Source organism: Eumetopias jubatus, unplaced genomic scaffold (assembly GCF_037043125.1).
Source record: "Eumetopias jubatus isolate StellerSeaLion01/CBP00866 unplaced genomic scaffold, mEumJub1_p1.0 scaffold_10, whole genome shotgun sequence".
NCBI classification, from domain to species: Eukaryota; Metazoa; Chordata; class Mammalia; order Carnivora; family Otariidae; genus Eumetopias; species Eumetopias jubatus.
Window position 1 is genome coordinate 21,384,965 of NW_028274816.1, and position 12,476 is coordinate 21,397,440.

Sequence of the window (12,476 nt, forward strand, 5' to 3'; positions counted from 1 at the left end):
ACTAATGCCTATCTAGACAGAATATGATGGTGCCAAATGGTGTGACATGGGATATACTCTCTTCCTACCACAGAGGCGAACATCAGGAACTCTGCTCCCCGTCTGAAGGCCACATCGTTTTCCTCTCATTTAGACAATGGCTGCATTGTCCTAGTGTCCAAAGGTCTTAGCTGGACTGGGGAAGACTTAAAGTAGACACAGCAGATGGATTGAAAGCTTCTGTTCCTTGTGAGGGACTTAGTTCTGCCTTGGTGCCTTGGTGCCTTGGGGTGGATGCTGCCTCACCCACCTCTCAACATAAGTTGCAGATGTTTTAAGGCTGGATTTGCCTGCGCTTTGCCTGTGCTGATTTGGAGTTTCCCTCTCCAGTTTCATCAGAACCTTTAGGCAGCAAAATAAAGATGGTATCCTTTGCCAGATGTAGCTGATAGAAACTGCTCAGTGGGCCCACAATGCACTCTCATTCCCCCATTTTGGAGAAACTGCTCTTCCCCTCTTTCAATCCATCAGGTTCTATCTGAGGCTGCCTAACCCAGGCCCCCCAACCCCGAGCTCTTCCCTAGGGAGAGCATGTGACATAAGCTAGCCCATGTCATCATATCAGCCTGGACGTGGTGATCTGATAGAGGGAAGAGTATGTGATCCAGACTGGGCCAATCAAAGTCCTTCCCAGAAATTTTATGACTTAGAGATGGAGAAGTGGCTGCTCCCATCCTTTGCCAGGAAATGGCTGCCAATGAAGAAAGCTTGAGAAAGTTAAACAGTGAGAAGAAATGGAGAAATGGAAAAGAAAAGGAGACTACCCCCTCTGTGTGATTTATTTACTTACAATAAAACAGGCCCCTTTCTACCTTTAAGTTTGCTTGAATTGGGTTTCTGTCACTTGCAATTGAAAGAGACCTGGGGGGAGAGGGGCGCCTGGGTGGCTCAGTTGGCTAAGCATCTGCCTTCGGCTCAGGTCACGATTCCAGGGTCCTGGGATCCAGCTGGCATCAGGCTCGCAGCTCAGCGGGGTCTGCTTCTCCCTCTGATCCTCTCCCCTCTCATGCTCTCTCTCTCTCTCTCAAATAAATAAATAAAATCTTAAAAAAGAGAGAGAGAGAGAGACCTGAGGGAAGATTCTGAGATAGATGGAGGCCCAATGGTAGTGTTTGCTGACATCCGTATCTATACCCTTTCTATTTGCGCACACTCATATATTCACAGGTTTGATATGGACCGGGAAAGAATGCCCTTGGAGACAGTTGATTGTATGTTTGCTATTCAGAAAGTGTGTTTGACTCTGGTTTGACTCTGCTGAAAACTCCCTCCCTGACCTTGGGCAACTGATCCATCTCTGGACCTCAGTGTGACCAACCATCCCAGTTTGTGAGCCAGTGGTTTCTTAGGACATGGGACTTTCACTGTAAAACCAGGATAGTCTCTGGAAAACTGGACACTTGGTCACCCTAACTCCGTTCCCTATCTGCAGAACTGAGATTGAACTAGGCAGGGGTAGGAAATTCTGCCAAACCCTGCATTCAGGCCGACATTGTTATCCTTACAATCCTTTGCAATATGGCCAGCTACTGTCAGTCAGAGTTGGCACCTATTTGCCATCCTTGCACTGAGTTTTGGACACGCTGGAATTTTAAGGATCAGAATTTATTGAGGATCAACTTTGAGTCAACCTCTGCCATAAATCCCATGTCAAACTCTCTCCAGCTTGGGCCAAATGACTTCCCTAAAACTTGTGGATCTTTTTTAGGGTTTGATTGCACATTTGGGTAAATATATGGACTGGCATTAGGTTTACATATAATTCAGCTTTTCTTCTTTAGAGACTTAAATTTACTGAGTGCTCATTACCGTGAGAGCTTGTGTCTGCGTTTTGCAAATAGGCAAACTGAGGCTTAGCGCCCAGGGCTTGTGTAAGGCTTGTGTAAGCAGCGGAGTGAGATCCCAGCCAAGGCCCGTCTGACTCCCAACAGCTCCGACCTTTCCCACCATGGTGCGGATTCAGTTGGATTCTGTGGTCTTTAGTCTTTGATAAGAACAGCCTACATCCCTCCCCGTCCATTGTGGGCGACAAAGTCCCCAAGGACTTAAGTTTCCTCGCGTTCAGGTGACAATTTGGGGTCATTCCGAGCAGCTGAAGAGCCCCAAAGTTCCATACAGCCGACAGAAAGGACCCGCGCGGGCCGCTCCCCGTCTCCGAGGTCCGGGCAGATGCCCGCAGAGCTGCTCTGCACCGAGCAGCCCGCGGGCGGACGAGGGAAAGAGGGCCGCGCCGCGGGAGGAGCTCTGGTTCGCTGCAGCCCAGCCGCTCCGCAAGCGGGCGGGCGGCGCATGCGCGGCGCGGGTCGCAGAGTTGTGAATGGTGCGTTTTGTTTGCCGGAGTTTGGGGCGGGCGGGCGCGCGAGGAGGAGGGGTGGGGCCGACCGGGGCGGGGCGGACGGGCGGGCTTGCGAGGTGGGCGGCAAGAGGAAGTGGCGGTGGTGGCGGCGGCGGCCGGGGGCGGCGAGTGCTGGGTTCGCGCGGGCGGTAGGCAACGGCTGAGGCGGCGGCGGCGGCGTGGGCTGGGCTCGAGCGGGCGGCTGCACCTCAGACTCCCGGGATTGGGAGCCCACGCGGGCGGGCGCCTGAAACAAAGGGAAGCCAGAGTCAGGGAGCCGCGGGTGGGCGGTCAGTCGGTCAGCGCGAAGCCGGCCAGCGGGTGCCGCGCAAGCCCGGAGCCCGGCCGGCCGGCGCGGCCTCAGAGCGGGAAGATGCCGCGCGTCGTGCCCGACCAGAGAAGCAAGTTCGAGAACGAGGAGTTCTTCAGGAAGCTGAGCCGCGAATGCGAGGTGAGGCAGGCGGGCGGCGCGGAGGCCGCGGCGCGCCCCGAGTGGGCCAGGGCGGAGAAAAGTTTGGGCGGCGCGGCCCCGGGCAGCCCGGCGGAGGGGCAATCTCGCCCGGGCAGCCGCCTGCCCGCAGACTCTGCTTGCCCTTATCTGCGCCGCGCGGGGCGGGTGGGCGCGCAGGCGGCGTCGCGGATTTGGCTCCTGATTTCGGGCCGTCTCTGCCTTGCAGATTAAGTACACGGGCTTCAGGGACCGGCCCCACGAGGAGCGCCAGGCGCGCTTCCAGAACGCCTGCCGCGACGGCCGCTCGGAAATCGTAAGTCGGCGGGGCAGGGGCGCGGGGACAGAGGCGCGCGCGGGTCACTTGTTGCGCGGGGGCCGCCGCGGCCCAGGCTGGTTCCGCACGGCGCCGCGGACGCCGCGACTCCCGGAACTGAGCGGGCGCCGTCTCACTTCCTACTCGGGATTCAAAATGCGAAACCAGACACTGGCGGGCCGCGTCCTCGCGGGGACACGCTTCTCTGTGGCCCTGTGCAGGCCGGTTATGTTTCCCAGACGCGACTCGGCAAACAGTTTGCCGCGAGTGGAACTACACCGGAGCCCAACTAAACAAGGAGAGGTCCTTGTGTAGGCTGTGTCACGGATTAAGGGGTTGGGGTATTTTGTAAGGGAGAAAACACCCATTCGGAAAAAGAATTGGGCTTCATTCAAGGATCTGATTCCTGGGCGAGAGTTGGTTTCTCAGGACGCTAGGTTTGTTGGTAAATTTGTATGTGAAGCTGTTTCACCGCGAGTATAGCCGAGAATCTTTATACCAGCTATCTATTGTCCTAATAGAGAAAAAGAAGCCCTCAAGAATGAGCCATTTTATTTTCTTAAAATGTTAAGGCTCAGGAGAAACAGAAACCATTATCATCTTTTTTCAAACCTCAAAAACGTCTCCCCCGTTTAGTGCCGCAATTCCTAAAGAATTGCATGGATTTGCGAAACCCACAGTTGATCTTGAGGCCTTGTTTCAGGTGGTAGATTTGGTGCTTCGCCTTCACCAAACCTTACCTTGGGGGAAAAAATTGAAGTGTCTCATCTCCTTTTTGGTTTGTCCTATTGGAGGTGCTAACGAGGAGGGAATGAAAAAGCCAAAGGGTAAGTAGGAAGAAGCTAAAGAAAAGAGATCTTATTAATTAAAAAAAAGAAAAAAGAAGTTGAAGTACTGTATAGTGGAATCTAGTTATCTACTCTGAACTGGGCCCATTGCATTTGCAGAGACTTGAAGCTATGGCGGAGTTTGAATTTAGGTTAACAATAAGAGGACATATTGGAACATTTAGTTTTCCCACCTCCTTCATGGAGAATATATTTTATTGAAAAACAATGCAAGTACCGTAAAATTCTCCCTTTTCATCACCTACATCAAATTTATTTTTAAGAATATTTTGCTATTTAAAATGAAGACTTTTTAGAATTGTATTACAGATGATGTGAAGATACTGACTAAATTTATTAGGAGCTCTAGAATATTAGGTCATTAGTGCATGTTATGAAAGAAAATCTCCAGCTTTTAGCCCACTTCCAAGTTTCTTGAGTAGTTATAATAGTTATATGATTAAAATGTCTAAGACACATACTTTCGGTTTGGGCCTTGAGTGGTAGAAGAATCATTCATTAGTTGATGCAGCGATTATATCATTCTTTGAGCTTCCTTTCGAAAAGGTAGATGGCATACCTAACCAATGGATTTCCTGAAGTTAATTGATGTAAGTGTGAAAGATGAGGTACAAAGTACTTAATGATTTTTTAAAGCTGAGGGATTTTTTTTGGAAACCTAATGAAGTATAGCTATGAGGTTGTTTTCTGTCACATCAGGGACTTTGCTGCATATAATTATGAATTGGAAGTATAATTTAACCCACAGTAGATCTGAATTTTTTTGCTCTGTTATAATATTACTATAATATTATAGCAGTATTATAGGTTGCTTGTATTTATCATAAGTTTCTTTCCAGGGATAAATCAGATATTCTAGGCCTTCCTCTTCCAGATACCTGATCCTACAGATTTTAATAACTTCTTAATATCTGACAAGTATTAAAAGTTAAAGGAGGGTAGGTTGAATTCTGTGTAAGATTTGCACTTAATATAGCATATGTGTCTTAATTTGTTGAATAATGTAACTTTGTATTTGGGAAGGAATTTCACTTTTTCTAGTTCCCTCCCCCTTTAATTCAGTATTCTTCACATTTAAATTACAGGATCCCTACCTAGCTCCTAGAGGGTGGAGACCACATTAACTTTGTGGTGTATACATTAATATACTCTCCTCTAAACAGGTACTCTGCATAACGCTTTTTGTATCATCAGTACTTGATTAATTGAATTTAGAGGTTAATATAATGCCTGAAATTTATCTTTTTAGTTAAGAACAGGCTGTGGCTTTTACTTATTTTTGGTTGTGGGAAATAGGTGTGTAGAAGGCATTATTTTGCCTCTGTTTTGACAGCAGCTATATACAGTAAAAATATGCGTAGTTACCAAAACTATTATCGACCTTTCTCCCCTCTTTTTATTCTTTTAATTTTGAACATCCCCTTAGTGTATCATTGAGGTTAATGAATTTATTTTGTTTTTAGATAGATGTGATCATAACTATAAAACTTACCCAGACTCCTTATCATAGCATGAATAAAAGTGATTATGGGTAAGGGGTAGAATCTATTTGGTCTGTTTTATTCCTCATGTAAGTTGTTATTGTGGTAAGAGTGTTGGAGAAGTCTTCAACACTAATGGTAAATTAAAGAAAAGAATTCAGGTATGGTGATGACTGTGACAGCCGTAAAAACTATATTTTTAATCCTGAAGATGGAAGGATAAAGGTATGTTGGATTGGCATAAGGTTTGTTATTTTACAATTAGTGAAACCTGTAGAATAATCATTGGGACGATCTGGAAATCTTACATATAGACAGTGATACCACTGTAGCATTTTTATGTTTTTGAACAGAATTTTCCCAATTGTTATGCGTGTGTAGATATTCCGTTAAAAAAAGAGTTCTATGGTCAAATAAATTTGCAAAATGCTATTCTAGAATGATCTGTTTTTACCACTTCTCTCTCAGAGAGAGAGATCTTGATGAGATAATGGGCATGAAGTGATGAAGCAGGAAATCTCTTCTGAGGTTGGTCTTCAGACAGGAGGTGAGGTAATAAGATCTATAGACTGTTTTTACTAGCAAGGAGCTGATTTGGGGTACACTGGGGGTGGAAGGATTTGTTACTAGGTGAATACTAAAGAAAAATGCCTTGGGGATTTTGATACAAGGCATTCATTCATGAACTGAATCTCTTACCTGCCACCACTCTACTCTGAGAATTTATTTTATTATCTGAGGCTGAAAAAGTTAGCTTTTTTATCCAACTCAAAAGTATTTCTCTTATTTAGCAAATACTTAAATGGCATTTACCTGGTACTATTATAAGCACTTTACAAATAATTAGTGGGGAAACTGAGGTACAGCTAAGTAACTTGCTTTGTCATACAGCCTAGGCAGTGTACCTTCTAGAGTCTGCTTTTCATTTGAACTATTGTTGGTTAATTTCACTCCACTTTTCTTTTAAACTTAGTGTTAATGGGGAAAGATTTTTTTTAAAGGTTAATGTTGTTATATTGATGTTTGTTCAGTTCCTATTTATATAAAATTCCACAAGAAAGAGTATCCCACTTGACGAGGTGAATGCCATCAAAGATTTCTATAGAGATTTAGCAGTTAGGTTGACAGTTGTACCTCCAGTACCAATAATAGAAATAGGAAGAATAAATTTTTTGTCTCTAAAGAATCTAAGCTGTTAATCACCAGGGGTACTGGTGGATAGTTGAAGCAGCTGATGGCTTTAAACAAATTGCCCAAAATGTGAACCCCTTCCTTTCAGATGAAGAGTCTTTGATTGGAAACAAAGTATGTTATGGAACTTTAATTAGTAAAGTAAAACAAACCAAAACCTTTTCTCATTTCAACAAAAAAAGAAGAATTTACGTTTAGATGATGAAAAGTGTGTGTGTGTGTGTTTTCAAAATGTTTTTTACTTACTTCTTTGTTTCTTTCTGAATTTCCCTTGGGAAGAGGGACAATGCTATGTCCATTTTTTTACTTGGAGGAAATATAGTTAAATTGCTTAGGGGTTACACAGAATACTTTATTGAAATGGTTTTAGATTGTTCTGTCTGTTGAACCATGCATCCAAAGCTTATTATAAATATTAGATGAATACTCTTTTGTATAGTCAGATCCACTTCTCCTAAAGTTAAATTTCAGAAAATGCATATTTTTTAAGTCACCTGAGGTTTTAGAGAGATAAGTTCTGTCACATTACCTGCTAATGTATCATTTATCAGAAGAGGCAGTCCTGTGCATTTTTAACATAGGTTTAGAACATAGTGTTCCATTAGGCGAGGGAAATCAAGAGAAATTAAAATGCCTCATTTACACATCTTGAAATTGTGGTATGCTTTAAAATTCAAAATGTTTAGATCTTTAGTGATTTTCACATTTAAAAATAGAAGTTTTTAAATTCAGGGATGATGGCTTCTTGTTAGACATTAGCAATGCGAGATCCTAACGTCAGCAAAAAATGACCTGAAAGAAAGTATTGATTCCATGTCTGATTTTATATTTAAGCAGCCAATGGCAAATGTCCTCAAAATGGAATCAGATGTTTGTAACTTAATACTTAAGAAAAATGATGAGTGCATGTTTTTTACTTTTAAGTATTCTCGGTGCTGCCTGGCTTAAGACAGAAACTGATGTAAAAATAAATGACTGCCTGCATAATTTATGTAATGTCCTGCTCCTGATCCTGTTTGTATTGATTTTTCTAAAAGGCTTTTGTGGCCACAGGAACCAATCTGTCTCTCCAGTTTTTTCCGGCCAGCTGGCAGGGAGAACAACGACAGACACCTAGCCGGGAGTATGTCGACTTAGAAAGAGAAGCAGGCAAGGTAGGAATCATTTCTTTGCATTTGAAATACTGTGGATTGTTCTTTTAGAGATTTACAGTTTAATGAAGAGATCTCAGGTGTGATTATATACATATATGGTCAGATTTGTTTTCATATTATGAGGATGTAATACAATTTTTTAAATCAGTGTCAAATTTTTTTGGTATCATTCTATTACTAATTTCATGTATATAATATTCATCATAGAAACTTGTAGCCCTTAAAGAGAGTAGTGTGCTTTCTTACGTGTAATATTTAAAACTTAATTCCTTTAAAAGTGTTGACAGGATATATTTTTTGTTTTACTAACCCAAGTGATTCCGGTGCTGTAAAAAAAATAAAATTAAGAGAAAAATGGGAGAAGGCTCTGTAGGCATAAAATTTAATAATAAGAAATAGCTCATGGGTAACCTTCTACTTCTGTTAATACTGCAAGTTTAATTTTGATTAAAAACCGGTGTGAAAACTTCAACTTGGAAATAATTTGTGTTGAGGAAAAGCTGGGAAAACAAATTGATGCCTTAAAATTTTTTGATATTGGAAGTTTAGGTTGAAGATATGAAATGTTTAAGCTGAGAGCTCTATTAAACACTAACTTAAATGTATTACATAACTTTGTGAAATTTAGTGAAAAATATCTTGAATTGGTTCATTTTTTAATGTAGAAGTTGACTCTTGTTGAAATAAAATATTAAAGAAAAATATTTTTTGGTTTCATCTTATGCTCAGTATTTCTCCTGTTCCCTTTGTGTTTCAGTACCTGTTTTTATCAACTTGCTCACTTACTCTTCTGAGTATCGTCATGAATAGCATAACCTCTCACTTTATTTGCAAAACATAATACATATATAATACAAAGATTTTTGTATTAGCCTGTTTTGGGAAAAAGATTCCTGGTTTTGTATATTACAGTGAAGACTTTTTGTTTAAATTTTATGAAATAACCAAAACAAATGATGTGATATATGGTGATTAACATAACAATAAAAAATTAAAAAATTTTATGAAATAAGGTGGGTTTTTTTTTTTTTTAAGATTTATTTATGTATTTGAGAGAGAGGAGATAATCTCAAGCAGACTCCCCACTGAGCAAGAGCCCAACCCAGGGCTCGATCTCACAACCCTGAGATCATGACCTGAGCCAAACCCAAGACTTGGATGCTTAGCCAACTGAGCCACCCAGCCACCCCTGGATTCGATCTCTTGTGGGAGACAAACCAGCTAATCTTTGGAGAGGGAGAAGGGAAAATAGATTACAGAATTTTTAAAAAGAGTAATAAGTGATTTGCTTTTCTCTGTATTAGCTTGCTTGCTGGGAAGACTAAAAGCAAATGTTCCAAGTTTTACTGTTTGGTAATAATTCTTACGTATAAGGAAGAAGTTGGGAAGTCACTGTAGGATTATGCTTTGTTTTGTGCATGTATGTGTAAGTCAGTGAAGAAATTATTTTTTTCCTTGTTCCGAACACTTTTTTTTTTTTAAAGACTTTATTTATTTATTTGAGAGAGAGAGAGAGCGTGAGAGGGGGGAGGGTCAGAGGGAGAGGCAGACTCTCTGCTGAGCAGGGAGCCCGATGCGGGACTCGATCCTGGGACTCCAGGATCATGACCTGAGCCGAAGGCAGTCACTTAACCAACTGAGCCACCCAGGTGCCCCAAACACTTTCTTAACGTTCGTTTAACATGGTGGTTCAAATACTACAGACATAAACCAAAAAAAGTCATTTCCTCAACTTTAATGCTAAACTATTTTAACACTTCAAAATGCACATCTCAATGTTACCCAAGTCTGCCAGTATTTAATAACTAATAAATGGGTATTAACTCTACTAGAAAGTATGTTTGCTTAAATTAATGTAATGATAACTGTTTACCAGATCAAAGACCACATTATTCTTGGACTTACGCCATTGACATGTTTTTAGTTACATGACCAACAATAACAAAAATGTATGGCTTATTTTAGTGTTTAGAAGGTATGTTTTCAAATACAGTTGATAGAACTGATGCAAGTTATCAGGGCACTTACATTTTATTAATATTTGTTTTAGAAGGTTTTTTTCTGTAAAAGGCCATGTATCAAATATTTTTAGTTTTGCAGGCATATGGTCTGTGTTGCAGCTGCTCAAGTCTGCTGTTATAGTGGAAAAGGAGCCGTAGACAATATGTAAACAAATGAGTGTGGCTGTGTTCCAAGAATAGTAACAGTGGCAAACTCAGTATCTTTCCCTCAGATTTAAATCAGTAAATGTTTATGTGTAGATTGTGTACTCTTTAAATATAATTTTTCAACACCTGTACTATACCAGTAGGATCCAGAAGAAAAAAACATGTTAACGCACAAAAACCAAAAACAAATAGGAAACTGCTAGTATATTGCTCCTTTCCAGTGGGATAAAGGATACCAGTGAATTTAGACAAAAGGTACTGACCCATGTTTTCTCAACCATGGAGCTCAAGCTATGGGGTCTTTTAATTTTCTTACTCCTTTTTTATGGTCTCTTTCTGATAGTCATTAGCTTGTATTTCTGTCCCTACAGGACTAGGACTCGGACTAAAAGCAAAGAAAAATTGAAGGGATTTCCCCAAATGTTAATTGTTTGCCTCTGCTTCTTATTTTGGATCGCAGATCAGCATCTTTTCTTCCACGTACTCTCAGCCTAGTTATTTTCTGAAGCAGCTTAGTTCTCTTCCCCATTCACACCCAACTTTGAGGAACCTAGGGTTAAGGCTTTAGAGTTAGGCATAATTAAGTCCTGGCTTCATTTACTACTATATAACCTTGTGCAAGTTATTTAACCTTTATGGTCCTCAATTTGAACATGAGGTTAATGCATACTTTCCAAGATTTCCCTAGTGATTAAATAGTGTATAAAGTGCTTAGCCCAGTATCTGACACAGTTGCTCAAAAATTCATTCATTCCGAAGGTTCTTGTTGAACACCTGTTGTGTATACTGAGCACTGTCCTAGGCACTTGAAATGCATCAGTGAACGAAACAAAGATCCTCCCCTAGAGATTGTTTTTCTTTTAATAATATTTTTTTAATAGATTTTATTTATTTCTTTGACAGAGAGAGACACAGAGAGAGAGAACACAAGTAGTGGCAGAGGGAGAGGGAGAAGCAGGCTCCCCACTGAGCAGGGAGCCTGATGTGGGGCTTGATCCCAGGACCCTGGGATCATGACCCGAGCCAAAGGCAGACGCTTAATGACTGAGCCACCCAGGCACCCTCCCCTAGAGATTGTTTTATGGAAGGAGTGAAGGATAGACAGTATTCATAATAAATAAGTTATGTAGTATTTTACGAAGTGGTAGGTGCTCTGGAAGAAAAGAAAAAGTTGAATAGAATGAGGATGATCAAGGACCAGAAATGTTTGCAATTTTAAATAGGTTGGTCTGGGTAAAGAAGGTCATGTTTGAGCAGAGACCTGAAGGAGGTTAGGGAATGATGAGCCATGTAGGTATCGGGGGAAAGACAGAGCAGACAGTCACTGTGAAGGTCCTAGAGTGGGAGCATGTTCGTGTGTTTGATAAGCAGCAAGCAGCCCAGTGTGCCTGGAGTAGACTGAGCAAGGAGGAGGGTAATGGGAGAGGAGATCAGGGAGATAACAAGGAGCCAGTTTATGTGACCTTGCAAACACATGGATTTTTAGTCTGAGTGAAATGGGGAGTAGTTGTAGGTTTTTGAGCAGATGAACAATATGATCTGCCTTGGGTTTCGAAAGGATCACTCTAGCTGCTGGGTTAATAATAGGCTGTAGGTGGGCAAGAGTGAAGTAGGGAGACCTGTGTGGCTGTTGCTGTGATCTTGGCGAGAGGCTAGGGTAGTAGCATCGGAGGTGGTGAGAGGTGATCATAGTCTGAATATATTTTGAGATAGAGCCAACAGGATATGCTTATGGATTGGATGTGGGGTGTGAGAGGTGAGAATGACTGCAGCGTTTTTGGCAAGAGCAACTGGGAGTATGGGATTGCTGTCATCTGAGATAGGAAAGACTGTGGGTGGAGCAATTCTGAGGAGCAGTTTAGAACATGTGTGTTTGTGGTGGTGGCTTGTTAATGCACTTCTGTTTTCTTACCGCCCACCCTTAACTTCTTAAGTTAGGGCACTGCTTTCTCATAAATGATCCTTCATCTGCTTATCCCAAGGGTTCAGTGGCCTGTTAAAAAGAATCAACTTTATTGAAGTATACTTTACATACAATAGAATGCACCCATTTTAATTATATAAATTTGAGTTTTAACAAATGTACGCACCCATGTAAACACTACCCACGATCAAGATAGTGTTTCAGTCACCGCCAAAAGTTCCCTTGTGCCCTTTTACAGGAGTCTGGGAGTGGTTTGGCTGGATGGTTCTGGCTCAGGGCAGGGACTGTACAGTCTCTGAAGACTTGACTGGAGCTGAAGAATCCACTTCCAGGCTCACTCACGTGACTATTGGTAGGTGGCTTCACTTGCTAGTCATGTGTGCCTCTCCACAGAGAGAGAAAAGAATGAAGTCACCATGCTTTTTATGACCTATTCTCCAATCACTTGTGTCTTATTCCGTTCATTAGAAAGGAGTCACTAAGTCTAGCCCACATTTGACAGGGAAGGAGGAGTATTTATTCACATACATGGATGTGTGAATACCAGGATGCTGGGATCATTGGGGCTATCT

The 12,476-nt window shown here is 42.0% G+C and overlaps 1 protein-coding gene across 2 annotated transcripts in view; it reads left to right on the forward strand.

The window, feature by feature from the left end:
- The first annotated feature begins 2,475 nt into the window (after positions 1-2,475).
- The window catches only part of CBFB (core-binding factor subunit beta), a 55,875-nt gene continuing 45,874 nt past the window's right edge, over positions 2,476-12,476 (forward strand). For both annotated transcript variants that reach the window (XM_028094707.2, XM_028094698.2), the window contains exons 1-3: positions 2,476-2,825; positions 3,052-3,138; positions 7,696-7,812. In XM_028094707.2, the coding sequence (XP_027950508.1) occupies positions 2,748-2,825; positions 3,052-3,138; positions 7,696-7,812 (282 nt within the window). In that variant the 5' untranslated portion in view covers positions 2,476-2,747. The remainder of the gene's footprint in view (positions 2,826-3,051; positions 3,139-7,695; positions 7,813-12,476) is intronic.